The following is a 27,717-nucleotide window of genomic DNA, read 5'->3' as shown; positions in this document are numbered from 1 at the left end:
TCCCAGCATCAGTGTCTTTTCCAATGAGTCAGGTCTTTGTGTTAGGTGGCCGAAGTATTGGAGTTTCAGCTTCAGCATCAGTCCTTTCAATGAATATTCAAGGTTGATTTCCTTAAGGATTGACTGGTTTGATCTTGCTGGGCAAGGCACTCTCAAGAGTCTTCTCCAGTACCACAATTCGAAAGCATCAATTCTTTGGCCCTCAGCCTTCTTTATGGTCCAACTCTCACATATGTACATGATTGCTGGAAAGACTATAGCTTTGACTACACAGACCTTTGTTGGCAAACTGATGTCTTTGTTTTTTAATATGTTGTCTAGGTATATCATCACTTTCCTTCCAAGAAGCAAGTGTCTTCTAATAGAACTATATGTCATCATATTAAATCTATGCATAAGTAGAGTTAATTCTGATGGGTTGGGGGAATATAGAGGGGTTTTATAGAAGAAAGAGTTTTTGCATTGAACTCTAAGAATGACAAGAATAAAGAAGTGAGATTAAAAAAATTCAAGATAAACAATATCCTTGTCAACAAACTGGGACTGTTAATTTTTTGTTATTGGTAAGAACAATATGAAATGCCTATATTCACTTAACTTGTGCCTTTTCATAGACACAGGAAGTCACATTTACCCATTAATTGATTCAACAAATAGTTACTGAGTTCTTACTAAATCCCAGTAGAACTGAACTGTGACAGATAAAAGGAAAATAAATTAGAGATGCAGCCATGGAAGCCAGAGGAAGATAGGGTAAACAATGATGCTAAGTCCAAGGTTAAAACAGCTAAGGATTCCAAAGTTGCTGTTGGATTTGCTATCAGAATTTAATAAGAGCAAAATCAGTCAATTGGTGGTACCATAAGCAAGATTTCAGCGGGATAGAAGTGTAAATGGGAAGCAAGAGATTTTGAACATAGACAATACTTTCAAAAAAGTTGACAGTAAGATACAAACAGTAAGGGGAAAAGTCAACCCACAAACCACAGGCCAGTAACATGATCAGGAAATCCTATGTAAATTGATAAACTTAAATGGATAAAATCAGCTTACTTTTCAGAAATGTTAATCTGAACACTATGATCATAGATGAGTTAGTTTTCAGTGAATGGTTTGTGTTTAGGCTATATTTTTAAGTGTTTGTGATATAAAACAACATGTGTTGAAAACTCCATCTGCTCTGCAGTGAGATTTTCTAAATCAGTATAATAGAGACAATGAAATGGAATGGGATGCGAATTGTAAAAATGCATTGTTTGTAAATAGTATGATATAATTATAGGAAGTTTAAATCCATGAATAAAAGTCCCTCTGAGTTGCAATTAAAGAACTGCCTTGTCCAAGAGGACCTTTAAACAAAATCATATTAAAGACTTTTTTCATTTATCTCTTTTCTATTTTGTTAGCTTTATTTTTATACCTGAAGGAAGTCACATAACTCTTTGTATTACTTTGCTATTTTGGCATTTTTGTGAGGAAAAACTTTAGGCATAAGTCACTCTAAAATAAATAAGAGCAGATAGTGTCTAATTTCTGTTGAATAGTACCCTCAAATTGGAGACCTTCTTGTTCTTGGAAAGTACTTGTATATACATACTTCAGCACCCAGGACAGTACCTGTTTCTTAGAAACTCTGAGAGTTGATTTTGGGCAACACACTGTGATCTCTCTGTCCCTACAAGTCTCATCAGACTTAAGGTTAAATACTCAATTGTCATTTAGCATGTTTTTTCTTCAGTGGGTTATGTGGATGACTCATGTCTCCTCATCTGAATTTTAAGTTACTTGAGTAAATCAGTGTCAGGATCACTGCTGGAAGAAAAGAAAAAGTCACTATCAAAATAGTATTTAGCTTTATCTATGAAGGAGCCACTTAAAAAAGACAAGGAATATACAACCTGTGGATAGTAATAATTCAGCCATTAAAATCTGAAGAGGTGTGGCAGCTGTTACTAGGACCTAGATGGAGGGAAATGTGTAATTTTCACAGTTCTAGAAGCAGTTAGCTTTGGTTAAGGAACAGAGCCAGACCAACATGACTTCATGGGTGGGAACCAATGAAATAAGTGCCATGTACTAACTTCTTTACTCTTTATTTGATTTGCCTGGTTTCATATTGGCCATACTTAAACTAGATACCATGGGAATATTCTTTTCCAATGAAAAGTTTGTGGTGTCAAAATAGGAGCATACAAAGTCCCATCTGGTACTGTTTCATTGTAGAGTAATATTAGTCCAGAAATATTCTTGTATGAAATTGATAGCTACAGCCAAATACTTGTGTTATTCATAGAAGATTTGGGGGGTAAATGCCCGTATTAAGGGGAAAAAAAAACTTATTATAAAGCTTTAACTGGTAATCATAGCACCTTCAACTATTCATTCCTTTTCCCTTTTATCCTCTGCCAGCATCTGGAATAGACAGGTTATTTACCTGGTGCATCAAACCAAGACTTTATTCCTGCCAAATTTTATTCTTTTGCTTCCTCTTCTTAATTAGGTTGCAACCATTTTAGTTTTCCATGAAAATGGAAATTGGAGTATAGAAACGTAGAATTGGAAAATTAGACGGAATTATACCAGAGAATACTTGTGAATCTGCTAAATTCCAAATAGAGTCTTCCTTGCCCTCCTTTGTATAGTAAAGGCACATCATCTTCCTGGCAATGAGATTAATCACTGGACCCAGCACAGTGACTATGTTTTCTGTCAGTTTTTTTGCCCCCAGGCATACTGAGCCCAAAATGGTCAGAGAGGAATTTCAGTTTCAATTCAGAGGAACAGAACTATGGCTTTGTTCCTTGTTGGCAGTACTCCTCCCTTGCGCATGAGGACTTCTAAACCCACCAAGCCTATTATCATGAGAATAAGAAACAGAATGTGCCCAATGGATTGCTGGTGTGATAGTGAAAGAAAATATTACACTTTTACCCCTTAACCTAGAATCTATGCTTCCTCGTAATTCAGGAGGGACACAGAGCCTCCTCTGCTGTGGATGTACTCAGGTGGACATTAAGTAGGACACTAATATCTATAGGATAACATCCCAACTTCAAGAATATCGTCAAACAAATAGTGCCAAAATTGAGATAGAGCAGGCTGTTTTACTATTCTGTCAAGCCAGAACTGTACAGCTAATTAGAGACATGATGAAATCAGTGAATCCCATTTGAGCCCATTGCCCCTCTTTTTGCTATAAATAGTTGCTGTTTGGAGGTGACATAGTGTGAGTTATTGTGGTAATGGATAGGCTATTCTGTAAATCCATGAATAGCAGTACTGAAAGGACTAAAGGCAGCAAATGCACAACTATACCTAGACCACGTGTCTATCTCTATGATAGCAATGCTACCCCTTCTTGATGGAAGAGTTTCCATGGAGTCCACCTGTCATCAGGTGGTCGGCTGGGTCTTCTGGTAAACAATGCCATGTGAAGAGTTTATTAATGATCACTGTTATTGACAGGTCATGGTGGCAAACTCACATGCACCTGGTGGCCATACTGTGATTGGATCATTAAGAACCTCCTCCGCTATGGATATGCTCTGACCGACATTAAGCTGGACACTAATATCTTCAAATGTTTACATTTTTATACCTCCTGACAAGTCCATACACTTACCTTTCCCTAGACTTCCTGTCACTAATTCTGTAATTTTACTTTTCTATATCCCTGACCAGGTGGACTCATTAGTTCCTGTGCGGAAGTCAGGATGGCCCCATGCTTCAATCCAAGTGTCCTTCCACAAGAAGTGGAAAATATATATCTTGTTCAAAAGCCTTCCAACTGGGAGAATTTATGTTTATTATAGTCTTTAAATATCACTCCTGAATCAGATTATAGTACAGTGAAGTGAAAGTCGCTCAGTCATGTCCGACTCTTTGCAACCCCATGGACTATACAGTTCATGGAATTCTCTAGACCAGAATACTGGAGTGGGTAGCCTTTCCCTTCTCCAGGGGATCTTCCCAACCCAGAGATTGAACCCAGGCCTCCTGCATTGCAGGCAAATTCTTTACCAGCTGAGTCACAAGGGAAGCAGAGCCTGTCCAATTCCAATGTGTTGAAGTACATCATGCAAACCTTCCCATAAACCAGGCTTGCATTTATTCCTCCTCTGCCAGTTTATGTTAGAAAACACACCCTGAGGTATAGATGTGAAATAAAAGAAAGAGGATAAAGTGGAGGATGCCTATATGTAGAGTTCACCTATATGCTCTGGTCTAGTTCCATATAAACCCCTTCTATCTTATAGTGGAATATAGCTGTATATGTGTAGTTTTATGGTCACTGAATCAGATAAAAATCACCTCACAACTGGCAGTTTGGTTGTATCGTCAGTTGGTATACCATGCTCAGACTGATTATTTTTACCATAGCTCAATAGAGAACTGCCTTTGAATTGTGGAATATTTATCAGCACAGGAGAAAATGGCCTTTCTGTAAACCTTGTAATGCCTGTGGTTCAGTTGTCATGTGGTAATTCTCAGGAGTTGCACACAAAATCAGTTTGCATGGATGCTCATATCATCATCATATCTGTTGGGTCACAAGGTGAAGATGGTAGGGAAGGTTGTACCATGCCCTGATATGCTACACAACCTCCTCCTGCTCAGGTTCTACTCACAACTGGCGGCTTTACAGGTTGAAGTGAAGCGAAAGTTGGTCAGTCATGTCTGACTCTTTGTGACCCCATGGATTATAGCTGCCAGGCTCCTCTGTCCATGAAATTCTCCAGGGAAAAATACTGGAATGTATTGCCATTTCCTTCTCTAGGGACCTTCCTGAACCAGGGACTGAACCTGGGTCCTCTGCATTGCAGGCAGATTCTTTACCATCTGAGTCACCTGGGAACCTGGGAGCAAAACTGGCCAAGTTGTATGAATGTGGTTTATGATGTTCGTCAAAATCCAGAGTCCAGGACTTCTACATATTTTTTTAATTTTTAAAATTATGCAAATATGATGACACATTTACAGAAGACTTGGAAAATACAGAACAAGGTTACATATAGTTCCACTATATATTACAATTAATTTTAAGTCAATAAATTAAGATTTTTAGTTGGAGTTTTAATATTGAACTCTCAAAAGTTAATAGAATGAAAGACAGAAAAGTAGAAGGATATAATAGACCTGAAAAAGCACTATGAACTAATTCAATATACTTAAGGTTTATATAATTTTCACACAATAGCAGCATAAAAAATCTACTCAAGTTCCCATAGACTAAACCAAGGGACAGTGGAACATATCCAGGAACATAAAACAAGGTGCAAAAATTTCATGGTCTAAAGATATTGAAATCATCCAGAGTCTGTTCTCTTATCACTGTGGAATTATGTGAGAAGTTAAGTGTAGGCCCTCTAAACTTTTAAATAAATACAATCCCAACACTCACTTGATAAGAGATATCCTACTCTTCCCTAGGTATGCCAACTCATAAGTTTTACAAGAATTCATTTTATACCTTGCAGAGCAGGTCTAGCTCCCTTGAATAGAGGTTGCCTCAGTTAGCAAGAAGATTTGTGGAAATTTTGAGGTTCAAAATCTTCAGCCAACATTCCATTGCAAAACTGGTTATTCATGAGACTGATCCACAAAGCGTTAAGTGTGCTGTGCACATCTACCTAAGCAGTCTTATACTGCATCAACTCCAAATACTTCCCCAATGCTTCTCTCAGCTTTAAAAAACAAGTGGAGTTCAACCCATAGTTTGTGATTCAGCTCTGCAACACAACTTGGACCTCAGCCACATCTGCCCTTCCGTCAGATGTGGGACCTCTCACCACAGAAGAGAGGAACACCAAAGCTGTCATGGCCACCTTTTGTGTTTTCCTGATTTAGTGGTCATGATTCAATTTCTGTTTATTTCTATGTAATCCCTCTGAGGTCTCGTAAAAACTCACAGTCTTTAAAGTTGCCCTTGTTGCAACAACTGAGTGTCACAACTGCTTGTCCTTCCAACACTTTTCCTCTCTAGCTGCATTTCATCCTATGTCATCACCAATGACAATTGATTATTTGCGATCCCATCACTCTGTATGGATTATCTATGCTCCAGTTACCCTAAGAAATGTTATTATCACATAAAAGATATACATATAGATAGATATAGATTAAACATCAATATATAGATTAGATAGATTAGATAGATACTCTACAGATACATCTCCAACCTAGTCTCAAAATCTAATTTGAAAATCTCTTTTCTGGGTCTTAAAAAGAAAAGAGTTAGCATATTCAATAATTTGAAAGGGGTTTATTTACAAAAAGATAAATAGCAGAAATATAATCTAGACTAATAGCAGCCAGGCAATGATGACCTCTATGGAAACAGAAGTGAGCCATTATCAGATATAAAAGAAGAAAATTGTGTAGATGAGGCTGCGTTGATGGGAGAGTAGCATCATTTAACACACACAGCAAGTCTTGGGTGACGTCACAGATCAGAGTCAAGGGAATACATACTGCCATTTTAGTTGTCTCCTTATAATCTCTTGCCAAAACACCAGAATGGCCATGCTCTAGAGTGCATGGGAGCCCTTTTGATAGAGTTCATATGAGTTAATTTCCTGGGCCAGAAATCAGATTTATAAAAGTGGATAGTGGATCTGGGGTCACACAAAAGGTATGTCGTATATTTTTAATTTTATTTCCTTAGAGTTTAAAATAGTTTAACGCATCTGCAGGGTATTTGACTAGTTTGATGATGAGACGATGGAAATGTGACTGAATGCAAATATGAAAGGTGACACGGATATGGTTAGTGTCATATTTCAGTCTTCAATGACTCTTCTCCTCTTCTTATTCTTTTTCCTCCATTGTGCTTTCACCTCTGTTCAAATTGCTGGCAATCCATGAAATCCTAACTTCACTGCTTTATTCTTCCCTTCCTTTGCAACTGTTTTTCCTGGGACTGAAAGAGTAACCTGGAGATAGAGAACTCTCCATGAAATTGAATCAAACCCACCACACTGTGTAGAAAAGGTTTATGACAATGGAGATTTCAAGGACAGACATTTGTGGGTCAATGAGCCCACATCTACAGTTGGTTTCAAACTAACACTCATTTATTCTAGAGGAACTTCTGCATTCTCACATCGCCCACTGGTGGTCACCAGATGGAGAAAGGCTCGCCTTCCTAATGATAAATGATTCCTTGGTGCCTAACATGGTTATCCCTCGGTTTACTGGAGCTTTGTATCCCAAAGGAAAGCAGTATCCATATCCTAAGGTAAGTCATGTGGAAATAAATGTTAGTTTGTTCCCCTTCTCTCTGCACCAGTGAGTTGATCAATAGTATTCTTGGTTCAGAAACAAGTTGTCTTCGGAGAATTAAAGAAACGCCCTTACTTGTCGACAGACTCACGATTTTAAGAGCATGCGATAGTCTATCCACTGTGCTTGCACCGGCACAGGTGAAGGTGATTCAAGATTGCTGGAACTTTTGCTTTATTTCTTTCCCTTTGATGCTCTCGGTCTTTATCTCTCACTTTCACAGCTGGAAAGAGAGTGAGAAAACACGTCAGCATTGATGCCAGGGCAAAGGTTTCTCCGAGGTATATTCTGTGAGTTGTTAGGAGGTATTATAAAGGGGCAAAAACTATCACAGTCAGATAAGCTGGGAATTCTTGGTTTAAAAAAATCTAGTTTTTTTCAGATGATTTCTCAGAGCAGTTAGTATACTGTATGCTAATGTATATTATAAATCTCCTCTACAAAGTAGACTAAGCATAAAGGATCTCCAGTAAGGAATAGACTAAACATAAAGAATCTCACTAAAAAAATAGACTAAACATAAAGAATCGCCAATAAGGAATAGACTAAGCCCAGAGAATTTATTAGTGTTAATATTAACATCAGCATTCTTTTGGCAGAGCATACTCTGGAACATACTTTATAAAATGCTGGGCAGAGCCACAGCCAGGCATAGCTGGAACAGCTGGAATTGTTTTATCGTGTGAAGTGAATGTGGAACTCTTGCCCAGAGAGCAAAACTATTTTCTTTATGAATAGCACAATTTCTCTTATTCCTAATGCTAAGTCCACAGGCCCCGACTCCATCCATCCATTCTTGCCATATCCTCTATGAAAATAAACTGATGCCGAAGAACAAATAATGGTTATCTTTTTAAGGAGTGATAGTGAGTTCTCATGATGAGAATTTATTATAAGTATTTTTCCTCAAAAGTGCTTAAATATTTTAATGTGATGTGAAGTCGCTCAGTCATGTCACTCCTAGTGACTTCATGGACTGTAGCCTACCAGGCTACTCCGTCCATGGGATTTCCTAGGCAAGAGTACTGGAGCGGGTTGCCATTTCCTTCTCCAACCTTTGCATCTCACATGAAACTAGAGAGAAGTCATATTCAGCATGGAGGTTTAGAAAAATCCCCCTCTTCTTCTGATACCCTGAAGTCAGCCTTGGTCAGCCACAGAGTATATCCCCTTGTTACAAGGGGATAAATCAATTTGCCTTTTGAGTCTCTTGGTATATTTTTATTCAGCAAAGCTACTTTTAAGTGTTGGGTAAGGCCTCTGAAAGCAGACTGAAGAAACATCTGGAGTGTACTAGTTTTTCTCTTATATGTCATTTTTAATTATTGTCATTCTTGTTTTAAAGCTCATTTTCCCCATGTTTACAAAAAAAAGAAAAAGTGAGGTAGCCCTAGACATTAGTCATGTAAAGATGTCTTATAGAAAGCTTTTAAATTCCAGTTTACACATTTTAACTCTTGAGGAGGTAAGAAGTGGCTGTTGATTTTATTTAGAAGCCATTTTTAAGCCATTTCTTGAATGAGTTGTACATTGTGTTTACAAAGTACAATAGACTGTATACCTTTAAATGTATGCATTACCTTAACTGTACTATGCATAGTACTGGAAAAACTATGCATCACATGCATTTTCTACACCTGCAATGAAGGCATGGTCTGTGGGAGGGTGAGGTGAGTTTGCTGATATTCCTGTCATCCAAAAGACTCCTGGGGACAGGAGGAAGGAAAGGAGTGAATACTGAGAGGGATGAGAAGACTGTTTGCTCATGGAGATTCTGTGCTTTCTCTCTCCCCATCCCATCTTCCTTCTGGTAGGCTGTAATATCAGTGTGACTGACTGGCAGCTATGGAAGGCAGCAGGATTGAGAAGAATGATTCTACCATTCTGAAATATCATTTTTAGGCCATTTTCTGGGCATAGATCTGAAAACACATATACTCAACAACTCCTCAGGAAAATATGGCACTTTGACCTAGCAACAAAATAATTATATCTCCCAAGACATTTGTATGGTACTTCCTGTAAAATCCTATGTCTTCTCCAGTTGTAGATTTACCCATGTTGTGTGGATGACAGTTTATGCCAGTATAACATACCTGCACCTTTATTTTTACCAGGAAAAATCTGAAAAGACTTCTGAAATATATTCTCACCCCATTGGATTTACTTATAATGAAAGTGTAAATACAAAATGAATAATAGGTCTTTGTTGTGAAAGCAACATGTCACTCAGGATGTTCAGTGTGTGCACTACATAAAATCAAATCCAGGAAAGGGACCACTTTCTGTAATTAATTTCCCAGGAGAAGTGGGGATTTTAGGATTCACAGAAAAGCCACATGTCATAGCTGCATCTTCAAGTTGCCTTCTCTGTTACAGACTTGGTGCTTGAACTTGGACACTCCTGGGCCTGAAAATTTTATTGTCGATGGCAAACAAATGGACATATAAAAACATCTGAGAAAATCTAAATAAGTTAGCAGTAAATCAGAAGATTCTGTGTTGACAAACCTAGACAATTTATTGTTATTTATGTTATTATTTAAATAATATTTCTTAATAGTAAGTAGGCATAAAATAAAAGTGTTTATGTATTAATTGGGTAAATCATGTATGCTAATAATATGCTATATATTTTCATAGAGACCTTTCACTTTTTTTCTTTATTTGGCCCTCTTCACAATTGCCTCTGGTTTACAAATGGGCAAAATAAGGCTCTAAAAGGCTATGTCCTTTTATAAAAGTCATAGTTATTTTGAGAACAGAGAAATAACTCAAATTTATTGATTCTGTCTCTCTCTCTGTAAAACTACCAGAGGTTAACTTGTATCTCAGAAGATGTAGCTGGAATCAAAATATCTCCTTGTCAAGTTAACAAATAGATGTGGAGCTCTGGTGGGTCCATTAGGTACGAATGACTCAGCTCTGCGTGAGTAACTTTCAGAGACAGCATCAAACACATTATGTGCGCGTGCTCAGTCGCTTTGCTTCTGCCCAACTCTATGTGACCCGGCGGACTGTAGCCCACCAGGCTCCTCTGCCCTTGGGATTCTGCAGGCAAGAATACTGGAGTGGGTTACCATGCCCTCCTCCAGGGGATCTGCCCGACCCAGGGATCAAATCCACATCTCCTGTCTTACAGTGGATTCTTTACCACTGAGCCAGCAGAGAAGCCCCACACATGCCATATATGTAATGAATGATATATCTGCAAGGGCTCCAACCTGTGCTTCTTGCATCCCCTGCATTGGCAGGCAGATTCCTGACCACTAGCACCACCTGGGAAGCCTCATATCTAATGCGTGATGTGTGTTACATAAGAAAGGTCCTGAGTACATTCATAACTACCATTAAGGAGTATTAAAAAATAAAGACAAGACATATATTATAGTGGCCAAAGAGAAAGAATTCCAAGTCCTCAGGTGGTTGTCAGTAGAAATATCTGCAGATACTTAAGGCAACAGAACTCGAAGAAACTAGTTTTGGGTTTTTATCCTGTTCTCAGAATAAACTTCAGTATCGTTTTGGGTCTATTACTTGAATTTTCAAAATCTCATTATTTTCTACTCTGGTTTAAAAAAGAAATGTTTGTTAATTTTTCCACTGACAAATGTTTTATTTTGATTTGCTCTTACTTATGCAATAAACTTTCAAAAAGTTGTCCTTTAGAGTTTTCAGTAATGCATAGAATTCACACTAAATTGTTCTTCAAATTAAACTAGATTAAAATGAGTGCAGCAAATACCCAATGTGGTCAGATTTCTAATGAAATACTTACACTAAACAAATATATTTGTATTTTACTTAATTTAACATGATTCAGAACTCATAAAATACCCCATCATTAGCAATTCAGCACAAAAAAGATACACAGTTATATCTCAATAACCTCAGGTTAATCTTCTTAATTAAAACATTATCTCGTTTAATGACAGTTTAGTTGCCAGTAAAATAAGGTTAATTATTATTGAGGCTTGTGTTTCAGAATCATAGAAGGAGGATTCTGTGGATTTTCAGTCTTTGTAGCAAATTAACTATAAAAGCCCAATAGATGAACTCCTCTAATTTGCAAACTATTGAAGCCAGATATTAAAAGGTACAAGTGAATTTGCAATGTGCGCTTAATTTCAAAACTCCATGGAAAAAAATCAAATTGAGATTATAGAATTCTAAACAGCTGAATTTTAGAAACAGCTTAATGTTTGGTTTTGGCCACAAGGAAGCTAACTGGAATACCAGTTATCCTTACAGTCTTATAGATCAGAAAAAAAAAACAACAAACTTCCTTAATATATGGTAATAACCATATATACTTTCAACAAAGTATGTCATAAAATTATGCATCATTGATGAGTTCACAAAAACTGATCAGATTTAATATAAATTGTCATTTTCTTTAATCAGTTTACTGAAAGATTAAAAAATATAAACACATTAAAAAAAAACTAGAAAAATCAGTGTCTAACCATTATATTGAATTCATGAGTTAATTATTTAAGTAAATGTATACTATTTTGGAGAAGGAAATGGGAACCCACTCCAGTACTCTTGCCGAGAAAATCCCACGGACGGAGGAGCCTGGTGTAGGCTACTGTCCATGGGGTCGCAAAGAGTCAGACACAACTGAGCGACTTCACTTCACTTATACTATTTTGGGCACCTTTGTAAATCATCGTTTTTGTTAGTCCATATAACAAAAGTATGAGATGGTTGTTTTCCATAGAAACAAAATCTATTTTGACTCAAAACTTCTGTGACATATTCCCAGAGAAACATTGTCTCATTTTTGATAATCAAATAAAATAATACTTTAGAATCTTTCATGTCTGATCCAAGGTCCATATTCAGTAAATAACAGTCAAAATTTGATCCCAGACTTCTCTGATTTGTAAACTGAACCAGTTCTCAAAATGTAGCCCTTTTACTAGCAGTATCAGCCACATCTGGGAAATAATTTGAAGTGCAATTCTCACATTCCATCCAGACATTAGAAATGCTACAAGTGGAGCTCAGCAATCATAGCCTTAATAAGCTTTCTAGGGCCTCTGGATGATTTTCATGAAAGTGTTCACCTTTAATAACTGCTGAGCAGTAATGTGTATCTATATGCAGATATATGCACATATTAATATATCAGTATTTTGTTAACATTTGCATACTAATTATAATTATCCAGGTATTTTCTTAAAGCCCAGGTTCTTAGATCCACACCCCAAGATTCTGATTCTGTGTATGAATATAGGTCCAGTTGGGGCCCACGAATTTGTGTTTATAAAATTCTCATTTATTCTGCTGGCTAATGAACAGCATTTTGAATGACATTGCTAAATACTGTGTCCCCGCTCTAAATTTGAGCATATTTGATCAACCTAAAGAAATGATTAGACTCAAAAAATACAGAAAATGACCAATACTTTCAGGGCGGAACATGGCAATTTAATTAGAACAAAAGTGATGTGAAAAAGAGTTCCTAAGGGAAGAAGAAGGGTATATTGCTCAAGACAGAGGAACCTAGGCACTGGAGAGTTTTAGAATAAAAAGCTTTACAAAATTTGACACCAGAGGCTTCTCTGCGAGGCAAGTTCATAGCTTATTTTCCAGGAAGCCCTTTATCATACAAACCATTTTCATAATCTCTGTTTATGGTCACCACATTTCTAAAATGAAAGCTTTTGCAGACTCCTTTCTTTGGATCATACTCCTGACTTGTGTGTGATACACTTCCACAGATGTACTAGTCACTTTTTTTAAATGAAGACTTTCTTTTTTCAGAGCAGTTTAAGATTCACAACCAACTTGAGAAGGAAGATATTTGTGCCAAAAAAAACCCATTTTGCCACTCAACATCCCCCACTAGAGTTGTGCATTTGATACAACTGATGAAGCGCCACTGACACATTGTAATCACCCAAAGTCCAGAGTTGGCATTATAGTTCAAACTTGGTTCATGTATTCCATGAATTTGGACAGATGTGTAATGAAAGATACAGAGTATTTGTCTCTACTCTACAAATCCTCTGTTTCGTCATCTATTCATCCCTCCTCCCTTCCCTCCATGTTCCTTATTTTTAATAAGTTAACAAGATATTCTTGAGGAGCTATTACTGATTGTTGGTGGAACACATCATGTTGCTTCTGGTCCTAATTTAACTCTGGATTTTTTTAGTACCAGTTCCTTGAATGCAAATCTTCATTATCTTTATATCAGCTCTATTATTCTCCTTAGATTTTTGTCAGGTCTTTTAATTCAGCTCACTTTTAATTTCCTCGTCCTTCTTTGTATATCTCATGGGGTCCTCTCTTCACAAAGCAGCTAGACCACAATGATGATGGTGTGTATTTTAGAAACACATTGAGCTACAAGTAGTCAGTTGATTCTATTAATTATTTATGCACACAAACATCCTTTCATTTATCCAACATACTTGCGATACGTTGATGTAAGTTCCCAGGTCTGCTCCCTAAAGGTTCACAGTATATTTTAAAAAGTTAGATGATGATTGTCTAGGAATGAACTGAAGCAAAACTAGAGCAGTTAAGAGCATCCTGGGGTTAAATACTGGCTCCCTTAGTTATTGGATGCTTCACCTTGAACAATTTGCTTAGCTTCTCCATCTGGGAAATGGTTTTAAATAGGTCTTAAGACTGTAGTAGAAACATACAATACGATAATTCATGTGGTGCTTTAACACACATGAGGAGCCGGAAACATACTAACTGCTACACAGCCTATATACTATTTCACAAATGTTGATTTAATAGACTCAAATTACAGTTTCTTACCACTGTCTTTCTAGTCTTGAAGCTAGGTGCATAGTGAAGGCAATCTGCTCCATTCTACATCCTAAGGGAACTTACACCTCATTTTAGCATTTGTTATAATTTAAAAGAAAACCTGTGATGACTAATGCATGCAGTAGTTAAGTATTGTGGAATTTTAAGCACCAGGATTTGGTATGTTTTCTTTTCCTTTTTTCTTCCTCTTCTTACTTTTGAATTAACCAAGCTTTCTTCCCTTTGCATTTCATATGCTATAGTGTGACTTGTTTTGTAAAGCCAGCCATTCTAGTGTCATTCTAGGGGAAGAACACAGTAGTACTGCCTAATGAATAAAGTCATCATGATTTTCTATCACCTTTAATTGTCTGACTAAAATGCTTGAGAAGCAGCAATCTACAAAAACAATTGAAAGCAATCAAGTTGTTGAATTTAAAATCATTTCTACTTCAGAGAAATTAAATGTTTTCCCCATTCTAACACAAAATTGCAAAAGAATCAAAATGCATTTTCTTTCTTTCTCAATATATTCTAATGCTTAATGTATTTGCATTGCAACTTTCATTTTCTCAAAGGCAGGTCAAGTGAACCCAACAATCAAATTATATGTTGTAAACCTATATGGACCAACTCACACTTTGGAACTCATGCCACCAGATAGCTTTAAATCAAGGTATGTAATTTCAATTTCACTTTTACCAGAAAATAGATCTATTAACTCCAATGATCATTTTGTTGCCATTTGGAGAGAGATGTGATCAGCTCAGCAAATTCACTTGAAAATAAAACTGAGGTTGCCTCCATTAGTGTAAAAATGAACTCATTCTGGATCTCTTCTTGTTCCCAGGAAGAATTTAGAGTTTTAAGGTGTTTACCAGCATCACAAAATGACTAAATATACTGATAGGAAGAATTAGATCTTCGGCAGGAGACACGTGTAAGAGAGATGGGGGCAAAGGATGATTTTCTATTGAATTTTTTTCCTGAAAATAACTGCTCCATATTTTTAAATGGCTCTCTTTAAAAGAGTACCATCTTCCTAAAATGTGTGTGATTTTCCAACTTTTTCCCTGTTAACTTGCCAATGATTCCCTAGCTTTGTTCTCCAGGCAGAAAAATTTAATGAGATTTTGCTTTAAATATCCTAAGAATCCTGTTTCTTTAAGCTCTAGTAGAAACAAAAGAAATACATCATATGGGTCAAAAGCATCATTTTAATATTAGTAAAATCTCCAATAACTGAACAGCTAATGAAATAATCATGTGGATTGTGAAATCCACAGTGATCTCAAACTTCTAAATTGACTTTTCAAATTTTTTAACCTGGTAAAAATTTACAACATCCCTGGAGATTTTGCACTATGAGTGAGTGAAGTTGCTCAGTCATGTCCAACTCTTTGTGACCCCATGGTCTATAACCTACCAGGCTCCTCCATCCATGGAATTTTCCAGGCAAGAGTACTGGAGTGGGTTGCCATTTTCTTCAGGGGATCTTCCCGACCATATATTTGACACTATATTGAATGATATAACTAAGCTTATAGTTTGTTTTTTTTAATATCAGAAATAATTACAGTGTGACTGATTGATGTTGAAATCCCACTTAGTGTTCCACTGACATATTTAGGAAATTTTCATCATATTTGGGATTTTCACAGATAGTGCAGCCTTCAGTCTGTGGATATTTTTCCTACTTGAAGAACTGTTAAAAATATATGTAATGCTCACACTGGAAAGGCCTCCATTAACTATCTAATATTGACTTTTCCTATTATTGATGGAAAAGATGAAGTCCAGAGAAAAAGTATGCTTGAGGTAGAATCTTAAGATTAGTTGGCAGGAGAGATAGAAAGTAAAATAAAACATCTTTCAAGTTATAGAGCATTTCATAGATTGTGATAAAAGACTTTTATCATAAAATTGGCATATAGAATACAGTATAGTTGACCAAATCAGAAGAAACTTCCACTTCTGAACTCATTTACCAGCAGTGAAAGTTTTACATACAAATGAAGCAATTATGAAAATTATTAATATTTTTTGTAATCTGTACTTTGTCTGATTTGTTTAGAATTCTGAACTAACAGAAAGGGCACTAGACTAGAGTGTTTGAGTCATATGTCTACTACCACTTTATTATATGACTTTGGATAAATCACTTTATCTCTCTCTGGCCCTGAATGCCCTCATCTTAAAATAATAATTTCTAATTTTCATTGATTTTTAAAATATTTAAAATGGAAGTCAATTTTATAATGTCCAGATTTCTTTCTTGATGCTATTAAGAGCCTCTCTAATGAATTCACCAGATAGGACATAGCAGTGTCATCAAACACAAAAATTTCTAAAGGTGGAATCAATTGTCATTATTAGAGTATTAGTTAAGCACATATCTCTTTAATACTTGAGGTAAAATGTGATCAGGTTAGGTACCCATTGCAAAAAGATATTGCGTTATCTTTAAATGTTGGAAATCCAATATATGGAAATATAGAATGATATACGAGATCCCTCTAAGAATGAAGAAGCATCCTGTGAAGAAAAAGTTCTTAAATGTAATTCAGGTATGTTGTTCTGGCAATGGATTTGATCTACTTTTGGAAGAGTCAGGTAATACCTTATCTATACAATGTATGTAGCATGTTAGCATGTTTTGTTTTTCTTTCATAATTATGTAACTTGGAGTAGGAAATGGCAACCTACTCCAGTATTCTTGCCTGGCAAATCCTACGGACAGAGGACCCCGCAGGCTACAGTCCATGGGGTCACAAAGTGTTGGACACGACTTAATGACTAAACAACACAACAATTATATAGCTGCTATTTGTTACATGTGAAATGCACCAAAGTGTATGATTTACTCTTTTTGTCGTAAAACTCAAAATCAAAGTTTACTTCAAAATGGTGTTTTCAAATATTCCCCATGCTTCAGTTTTCATGTTTCCTTACACATTTCCTTATTCATTTATTCCTGATGAGCACTTTAGTCCAATTTCCTTTCACCTATATTTAGCCTCTCTGAGCACAGGTGTTACTTTAATGGGTCTAAAAACACACAAGCATGAACAACATAGAAATATATCTATGGTGCAAATCAAAGAATGCTACATTTATCTGCACATCAAAGGGAAATTAATCTCATACTGTCTCTTGATTTTGTTTTAGGATTTTCAGTATCTATAATAGCTAATACTCAGTACTCTAGCCATATGGAAATTTGCTAGAAAACTATTGTGCCCTCCCTGGTTAGATACACATTTGAGATCTAAGAGTTATCATTTTTCATAATTTATTGGTCAGGGTTCTGAAAATTAAAAAGATGACACACTCAAGAGGGGCAATTGAAATGCATTAATTAAGGGACCTTTAGCAAAGATATGGGAAGGATTAAAAGGAAACGCACAAGGGATGGGAATGCAACAAAAGAGCCTGCAATAGCAGAAAGCTTTTACTGTCCCAGGACTGAAGGAACAAGGGGCAGACTACTTAAGAAGCCTGGAAAGGCCTGTAGCAAAAGAACAGGATGGACCAGCAGGTAGAACAATTTAGTCATTGCCAACCCAGACCCTAATGGAGGGAGAGTGCCCAGAAAATAAAACTGAATCCTCTCTGCTAAAGCTTTGAGTTCCTCCAGAGGTCTCTCTTGGGCTAGGGAACCTGGAGAGTTCAGGCTCTGGAAATGGTGGGAGCAAGGGGCAAATGCCAGACTAGATCTGGCAAATGGAGAATATTCAATGCAAAAGATTTAAGGATAATGTTGACCTTAAGAAATTTATTACGGTTATTACTTTAGGGGTGAGTTGGAGATGTCCACCAGAATGCACAATAATTTATCCGAGGCCAAGTGAACAGTTGTTCTGTCGCTGTTTCTGGTTCTATTTCTGTCCCTGGGTCTTTTTCTCTGTCTTTGTGTATGTATGGTGTGTATGTGTGTGTGATGTGTGTTTCAGTCTCTCTCTCTTCCTCTCTCTACACACACACACAAACACACACACACACAAGCATATACATACACGATGATTCATCTTAGTATTATTTGTGCTTTTCCTGAAAATTTGCCATATTTTTCTCAAATGCATTGTAGATTATGTAACTGTTTCAACTGCATCAGTGTCCTTTGGACATGGAGTTTACCCTAGGTGATAGTTTGTGCTGTGTGCTGAGTTGCTTAGGTCGTGTCCAACTCTTTGCAACCCATGGACTGTAGCCTGCCAGGCTCCTCTGTCCATGGGGATTCTCCAGGCAAGCATACTGGAGTGGGTTGCCTCCAGGGAATCTTCCTAACCCAGGGATGGTATCCAGGTCTCCCGCATTGCAGGTGCATTCTTTATCATCTGAGTCACCAGGGAAGCCCTTTGTGGTACTTTAGGTATCCTTTATAACTTATTTTCCTTTATCTGTCTTCCCAATCTTATTTGCCACAATATTCTTAAATCATTCAAAACTAACAAAACCTCTTTATTTCTGTAACTGTTAGATATATGGGTGTGCGCTTAGTCACTCAGTTTTGTCCAACTCTTTGCGACCCCATGGACTGTAGCTTGCCAGGCTCCTTTGTCTATGGGCTTTCCCCAGGCAAGAATACTGGAGTGGGTTGCCATGCCCAACTCCAGGGGATCTTCCCAACCCAGGGATTGAACCCAGGTCTCCCACACTGCAGGTGGATTCTTTACCATCTGAGCCACCAGGGAAGCCCCATTAGATATATAAATATACAAATTAGTTTATTGGTACCAACATTAGTAGCAATACTTCCATATTTATTAGGTGCAGTATTCCCATAGATATCAGAGAATTTAGGTATGAACTTAAAAATATATAATTAACTTTTAGAGGAAATATTTTTATAATAATGAATCATGTGGATTTTTCTACAGGGTAGCAAATTGTCACATTGTTTTGGAGAAGTGATCGTCTCCTGTGTTCATTTATCTCTAGGCTGAAGAATAAAGATAATGGTTTATCTTTAGGTTCTCCTTACTCTCCATCTTGGACATTATTTTGTTTACCTGAAACCTTTCTTTAGTCATCCGCCCTTTGTGACCCGTTATTTTCAGACTGTTTCATTCATGTGATGCTGTCAAACTGCCTCTGTCACTTGGGCTTAAAACTCCCATGCTTTTTCTTCCTATTTAATCAAATCATGTCTAGTCTACATCTCTTATTTTTCCAATGAATGTCTATGCCTTCCAAAAAAATATAATTAATAAATGTATCTTTGTTAGGGAAATGACCCTTTTTACAAGTAATGCATATTTACTATTAATAACAGAGGTCTACAGAGGACCTAGCTGTGACTTAGTCATGAATGTCATCACAATACACTTATGGGCAGAGATCTTGGATTATCTGGAAGCTGTGAGCATATGTGCACAAAGATTGTTGTGAACAAAGGGGAGCGATTGGACAGGAAGCCAGTGAAAACACAGGTGTGACTGCTAACACACTTGTCTGCTGGTGATGCTGGCGCCTCCATTCCACACACCCTTGTGAACAATTAGATCTCCTGTACCAGACCTCCCAGCTAGTAGAAAGTCTTTCTTGACTTGAGTGCAATCCCTCTAGCCCGCTTGTCTCTGTCTCTGTGGCTCAAGAGGACCCGAGAGATCCTTGAGGACTTCCTGGGTAATCCAGAGCCACGGAGACTAGGAACAAGCAGGAAAGCCCTTAGAAGGAAGAGACAGTTTTGCTGGCCACTGGTTGTGGGATCCCAGATCTAATGTATTCATAAGATGAAGTTCCGGGAGGACAGCCACATTTGTAGCAGGCAGGCCAAATAGTGTGATATTTTCAGGTAAGGGCACGTCCTTACTTCCTCATTCAGAGGAACCCTAAATATTTATATGCAAACTGAAGAAGTCTTTATGAATCATAAGGAGATGTGCACCTAGGATCTTGAAACAAACAAAGAATATGGGATGTGATCTTCCCTCCCTTTTTAGGTGTCAAGTTCTACTTTATCTTTCATTTTGGGGATTTCCAAGACTTTATCATGGAGATTTCAATGGTTTGAAATTATCCCAATGGACTTTACAAGTTTTATTTTGTGGCGAACTCTAATTCTTATGAATATATGTACTAAAATGTCTCACATAAGACTAAATTTTGCTTATGAATGTAAGATACATTATGCACAGATGCAGAAAATAATCATATTATTTAATCAAAGAGAAATATAAGTGGTATGATTATAAATAATAATTTTAAACTTAATTTTACACCCAAGTTAGTGTCCTTTTAAAAATCATTTATTCACCAGATTTGCACCAGTTGAATTTTGTTTTTAATTGAATTTTAATTGTTTTTATAAATAAAAGTTTTCTTTTAAGTCAAGATTTCCTATCATAGGTAACAAATATAATGTATCAATATCTGGGAAAACATTGCAAATATGTTCTTAAAACATTTCACTTGAGGACTATTTTGAAAGGAAAAATACTCAAAATGAATATTTAAATTTTATTTGTTGTTCCTGTTATCTATTTTAAAAATCATTCATATTGGTTCTCATTTGGCACGAAATATACTACCACTCACTTTAGTTAATTGAGACAAATTTCTGATCATTTATAAAATTCTTCTATGTGGCATTATTTATCAATAAATATAGTCACTTGATTTTGCAATCTATGATCAGTTGTTTTGTAATAATCAAATTTGTTTTCTTTCAGTTTTGAACTTTTATGCCAATTAATGATAAATATATATTATCTCAATTCAGCATTTTTTCCTGATTGATTATAGTATCCATTATCATTTTTCTCCATGCTAAAATGTCTAAGTATTTCTTAAAAGCTGATGCTTATATTTTTCCCTTTTTAGTATTCACACTGCAAACATGATAATACACCTAAAATATATCAGTTTAAACAAAGCACAGTGAAAATGAACAAGATATATATATATATATATTTTTTTTTTTTTTAAGAATTACAAGTTCCATTAATTTGGCCAAAGATTAATCCTAAACCAGTTGCATATTTTATTTGAAGTTGCTTTGTTAACTTTATTTCGGGAACTTTATTCTATGACTTGACTGAGTTTCTAGGCAATTTTCATGTGGGACTCAGCTGGTTGTGAAAGTTACTGGATGTCTTGAAGAGATTGTTGAAGAACATATGGCAGGATTCACTGTGTAACAAGTTATGCTTATCCTTCCACTGATATTTTCTCTTTGATGAGCGAACACATTTTCTAGAGATAGCACTAACTACTCAATAATGTTAGAAATGTGAGATTCAGGTAGCTGAATGTCTAACCCAGATGTGTCTAAGGACAAAAGGTTTTTCTTTCATAAGTGTTTTTCTTCTAAGCCATATAAAAATCTGATGGATTAATTTTAAGACAATATACATGGATGGCATTTTTCAAATTATTTCTAAAGCATTCCATATATTCTTAAACTGGGCAATTTTGTTAGATTTTTCTTATCATAAATTGAATTATGGATGAGTGCATTTGTTATGTGTGGATTGGGGGATTTTGTGACATATTATGTGAATTTCCAAACATAGACTCTATAATGAAAAAAATATAAACTGCAAGGGAAAAATATAACTTTCTCCAATCTACAACCAGTCTGAGGACATCATAGTCATCATAATTAGCATCCTCAATATAGCAAAAATTCAGTAGCTCTTCATTACTCTCCATTTGATTCTTTGTACACTTTAAACTTTTTCAAATAAATAAGCTAGAAAAGCAATATTGTAAGAAGTATTATGAATAAGATAGAGTGGCCCCTGTCCCACAAGCAAAAAGACAAAAGAAACTATTCATGACTCTGTATCTCAAGTCCCCATGGATAAAGTGAGATGACATGGAAGTCATACCTAAGAAATAATTATTAAATCAATAATAAGATTTGGCTTTTGATTTAATATTTTTGAAAAAGTAAAATAGAATATAGCTTAGAAAACTTTTACTTATTTTGCATATATGTTAGTACTGTACAAATCAACAGAAAATAACAAATTATTTATAAAGGTGTAGCATTATGATTATTTTTACTTTTCTAAAAATGTTCTTTCTGTGAAATCATTCACTTTTAACATTAGTCTCAGATTGGCTATATATTTGTAAATATGCATGTTTACATATATATGTATACACGTAATTTGTATTTATATATGTCAATACTTGAAGAAGCACATGTTTATGTATATATAGAGAGAAAGATTAATGTGATATGACATCCTTATAGTGTTTCCTTTATTCTGCATATAAAATAACAAGTGTAATTTTTGGAACTATGTAGATTCTCTGGCTCTAAATGTAAATTCTAATTTTGTTTCCAAACTAGAGAATATTATATCACTATGGTTAAGTGGGTAAGCAACACCAAGACGGTGGTCAGATGGTTAAATCGACCTCAGAACATCTCCATCCTCACAGTCTGTGAGACCACTACTGGTGCTTGTAGCAGAGTAAGTATAATTTGCTTTTCTTTATGCTTAAAATAAAATCATTTATGCTACCTCTCAAAGGAAAATTAAACAGTCATTTGTGCAAAGACTTCAATATTTAACTCCGAAGGTAGTAGAATAGTCATTCTATTAGCAATGTATACTTAATTCATATGACTTCCATACTTTGAAGTAAGAAATACAGATGATAAACCAAAGAGAATAAATTAGGCTTTAAAACAATGAATTCTTATATAATATAAAAGATAGTCCAAGCCATATTTCACTCTCAAATATGAGCTTTCTCTCTACATTTTGACAGTGATTAACTTGAGAACATGGGATGTTTCTTTTCTGTCTTTTTAAAACACATGCCAAAAAATTCAGTGTTTTTCTGTAGTTCAGATTAGTCTTCTAAAAAAGTGTCTCTGTCTTTAAATTAATTGAAAATAGTAAAAAAAAAAAAAAGATCCTTGAATATCTTTTGAAAGTATATTGTATTTCAATTCTATAATCAGGTTTTATAAAATATTTAATAGATTCTATATGTATAGTTTTTAAGATCCTTAGTAAAGGAGATACTTTAGTAAGTTTAAATTGTTATAATACATATTTGATATTTGGTAAAGAATTCTCAATTATTTAACAACAGAATTTTCAGACTTATGCTTCTGGATATGATGGAGTAAATGTTGCCCGCCTAGTATCTCTACAGCAATCAATTATAAAACTTTACAAACTACATTAAACAACTATAGTCAGATTATGGACAATAAGACTATTGAGACATGAAAGGTGAAATAAACCTGTAGTTTCCTACTGGTGACACATTTGAGGCCACAGTGTAAGGTAATGGCATCCAAGAAAAGCACAACTGATCCATCAAGACAAGGAGAATTAGTTTGACACTATTGTGGCTGAAACTTGCAGGTCAAGTACCACAGGGTGGGAGCAATATAGAAAAGAACTTCAGCAAACTATGCAAAGGATCTCTTAAGTCTTTATCTCAGTACTTAGCTGTGTAAGTACAGGGTCTATCTCAAAGAGAAGCAAATAGAGAATAGGCAAGTTGCAGAATGCTTGGAAGACTTTGGAGCAATGAGCCGCAAAAATAGAGATCTTTCAGTAAAAGCCCTGAGTTCAACTCAGAGCCCAGAAAGAAAATGTATTAGGAATAAAGCAATTGTAAACTCCTTCTAATAAACCTTTAAATTAAACCTTGAAGGAATTGAGTTCATTTGCTTGTGAACTAGCTGCCTAGTTCACAGTAGTAGACAGTCTACTCTTCAAAAAAAATAAAAATGAATTCTCAACAACTTAGCATTCATGATGTCAATCATGCAATTAAAATATTCTATACACATAGAAGCTTAGAAAACTTAACTCACCCACTTCACCAAAAATAAGTAGCAGACTTACAAAGGATGCAGATATTGGATATTAACAAACACGCTTTAAAAAAAAAAAAAGCTTTTACCTGTTTTTTTATTTAACAAATTAAAGAGTGGCTATAATTAGTAAACAGATGAAAAATCTCAGTAGCTAAATAAAAACTATGAAAATAGAACAATGGAATTTCAGGGACAGAAAAATACAGGATCTGAAATTAAAAATTGCTTGGATGAACTTATCAACAAATTAGATTCTGTTATAGTAGGGGAAATAGAAATAATTCAAACAAAATTCCTAAGGGAAAAAGGCTTGGAAAAAAATAAACAAAGCCTTAATTGCCTATAAAACAATATAAACTGGTATAATATGTTAAATTATATATATGTTAAATTATATATACAGAAGGCAAATTTTAAGATATTAGGGCAGAAAATATATAAGAAACACTGACTTAAATATCTCAAATTTGATGAAAAACCATTAATCCATATATCCAAGAACTTAGCAAATCTCAAAATAAAGATAAAATATATTATCACATACTACCTAAATTATTTCAAACAAAAGATTAAGAAAAAAAAATTTAAGTACCTTAGAGAAAAAGCACGTTACATATTGTGAAATATAATGATGAGTAATACTGCTTCTGCCTCACCAGAAACAATGCAAACCAGAAAGCAATGGAAAGACATTGTTAAAGGACTGAAGGAAAAAATGTATCAAACTAAAAGTCTACATCCTATGAAAATACCCTGCAAAAATGAAGACAAAAGATAATAGATTTGGATAAACAGGAACTGAGATAATTCATCAAAAGTAGGTCTGCAGGAAATAAAGTTATTTAGGCTAAAACACATGATATCAGGTAAAAACTCAGATCAAAATTAGGGAAGTACAGGTGCCAAATATGATAAATGTGAAAGTAAAATAAAATACACTCTAGTTTTGAGCTTTTTGAAAAGGTATTAGAGAAATAAAAGTTTTAATATTAGTAGAATAATTTAATAATGATACAGTGTCAATTGATAGGAAGATATAACAATTCTAAGTACTTATACTTCTAATAATAAGGATTCTAAAAACATAAGCAAAATTTATAATCAAAAGCTGACAAAGCTAAAGAAGAAATAGAAATATACTTAGGGACTTAAATATGATTTTCAGTGTATTTCAAGAAATGAATAATTAAAAAGTCCATAAATATAATAAAGGATTCAGACAATACTAATAACTTAAATTGATATTTAGGAAAATTTCATTCAATGGCTATATAATCAATAGTCCTTTTGAATACAAAGGAAATATTCACAAGTCTCAAAATGTTGAAGCTGAAATCGAGCAGAGTATATTGTTTGACTACAAGAGAATTAAATTAGAAATTGGTAACACTGGAGAAGAGTGTGGCAACCCACTCCACTATTCTTGCCTGAAGAACCCCATGGAAAAGGAGCCTGGAAGGCTACAGTCCACAGGCTCAAACAGAGTCAAACATGACTGAAGCAACTTAGCATGCCTGCAACTAAAGAATATTTGGAAAATATTTGAAAATTTAAAAAATGCTCCTAATAACTCATAAGTTAAAGGACAAATCACAAAAAAAATTAGAATTCAAGCACAATGAAAACATAACTTGTCAAACTATTATTATGTGGATGAAGAAAATGATTATATACTAAAATGGAGTTTATGTCTTTAAATACTTATATTAGAAAAGGAAGAAGGTATTCAATCAATGATAAAGCTCTAAGTTATGAAGCTATAGAAAGAAGTATAAATTTAGTTCAAAGCAATTAGAAAGAATGAGATATAAAAATAAAATCACAAATTAAACACAAAACATTCTATAGAGAAAATCAGCAAAAGCAAAAATTATTTTTAAAAGATGAAAAACCTGATGAATCCTTATGTATACTGATGAAAAAAGAAATATCTCGCAAAGTGCCAGTTTCAAGGTGAAAGAGTCTGTGTGGATATATGGGGGCATTTTTCACAGAATTAGAACTAACTTTGAAATTTGTATGAAAAGACAGAAGGCCTCCAGACAGCCAAAATCATCTTGAGAAAGAAGAAGAGAGCTGGAGGTATCACACTTCCTTGACTTCAGATGATACTACAAAGCTACAGCAATCAAACCAGAATGGTATTGGCACACACCAGACATGATCAGTGGAGTAGAATAGATAGGCTAGAAAGAAACCCACACACTTAAGGTCAATTAATCCACAGCAGAAGAGGCAAGAATATACAGTGGAGAAAAGACAATCTCTTCAACAAGTGGTGCTGGGGAAAGCAACATATAAAAGAGTGAGATTAGAACATTTCCTCACATAGTATACAAAAATAAACTAAAAATGGATTAAAGACCTAAATATAAGGCCTGAACCCCTAAAACTCCTAGAAGAAAACAGGCAGAACACTCTTTGACATAAATTGTACCAATATTTTTTTTTTAAATGTCTCCTAAGGTGAAAGAAATAAAAACAAAATTTTAAAAATGAGACCTAATTCAACTTAAAATCTTCTGCACAGCCAAAGAAACCATTAACAAAATAAAAAGATTATCTGGTGTATGGGAGAAAGTATTTGCAAATGCTATGACTCACAAGGGATTAATATACAAAATATACAAACAGATCATAAAAGTCAATATATATATAAAAAAGCCTGATTAAAAATTGGTCAGAAGGCCCCAATAGACAATTTCCAAAGAAGACCTGCAGATGGCCAACAGACACATGAAAATATGTTCAACATTGCTAATCATCAGAGATATGCCAATCAAAACCACAATGAGATATCACCTCACACCTATCAGAATACCTATTAAAAAATGTTCAGGAGGATGTGGTGAAAAGCGAAGAACACTTGTACACTGTTGGTAAGAGTGTAAATTGGTGTAGTCACTTGGAAAACAGTATGAGGTTCCTCAGAAAACTAAAAACAAAACTATGATATGACCCAGCAATTTACTCTTGGATGTATATATGTCTGTATCTATATGTAAAATCAAAACCCAAAATGTTAATTTGAAAATATACATGCATTCCATTCTTCATAATAGCATTATTCCCAGTAGACAAGATAGGAAAGAAACCTAAGTTGTTTAATCAGAGTATATACACACAATGGAATTCTGCTCAGTCATAAAAAAGAAACAAGAAATGATGCCATTTGCAACAATGTGGATGGACCAGGAGGGTATTATACTTGGGGAAATAAATCAGACAGAGAGAGAAAAATGCTCTGTATTATGTCTTGTATGGGGATTCTAAAACATAAAACGAATGAATATAACAAAACAGAAATAGACTCACAGATACAGAGAACAAGCTAGTGGTTACCAGTGGAGACAGAGAACTGAGAGGTGCAAACTACTATATATAAAATAAATAAGCCACAAGGATATATTGTACAGCACAGGAATATAGTCAATATTTTATAATAAGTTTAAATGGAGTATAAAGATTTTGTAACACTGTTGTGTACTTGAAAACTAATTTTGTAAATCAACTATAACCTCAATAAAAAAAGAAAGTGGATATCATGTAGTGCAAATAGATATTTCAATGTAATAAACAAGTTGTATGCCACAAAGTCTTGAGGATATGATATGAAAAAATATCATTCAAAAGGTAAAAATGACCAAAAATGACATATATGAAGAGGAAAAACATTTAAACAGTTTCATATCAATTAGAGAAATTGAATTCCATGATCAGAAATCTTCCCACAACAAAAACTCCAGGAACCAGTGGTTTCAGTTATGGATTTCTTTGATGATTTAAGAAATAAAAGACGTCGCATGTGTCATCAAGGTGGCAACAAAGATCATCCCAGACTTTAGTCTCTCTCAGAAGACCAA

General features: G+C 35.1%; 1 protein-coding gene across 2 annotated transcripts in view; it reads left to right on the top strand.

The window, feature by feature from the left end:
• The window catches only part of DPP10 (dipeptidyl peptidase like 10), a 716,172-nt gene that overhangs the window by 586,210 nt on the left and 102,245 nt on the right, over positions 1–27,717 (top strand). For both annotated transcript variants that reach the window (XM_043488102.1, XM_043488101.1), the window contains 3 exons: positions 7,083–7,237; positions 14,634–14,731; positions 22,361–22,484. In XM_043488102.1, coding sequence (XP_043344037.1) covers positions 7,083–7,237; positions 14,634–14,731; positions 22,361–22,484 — 377 coding nt within the window. The remainder of the gene's footprint in view (positions 1–7,082; positions 7,238–14,633; positions 14,732–22,360; positions 22,485–27,717) is intronic.

Source organism: Cervus canadensis, chromosome 15 (genome assembly GCF_019320065.1).
Source record: "Cervus canadensis isolate Bull #8, Minnesota chromosome 15, ASM1932006v1, whole genome shotgun sequence".
Taxonomy (NCBI): Eukaryota; Metazoa; Chordata; class Mammalia; order Artiodactyla; family Cervidae; genus Cervus; species Cervus canadensis.
The sequence above is the reverse complement of the archived record's forward strand: the minus strand, read 5'-3'. Positions and strand labels throughout refer to the sequence as shown.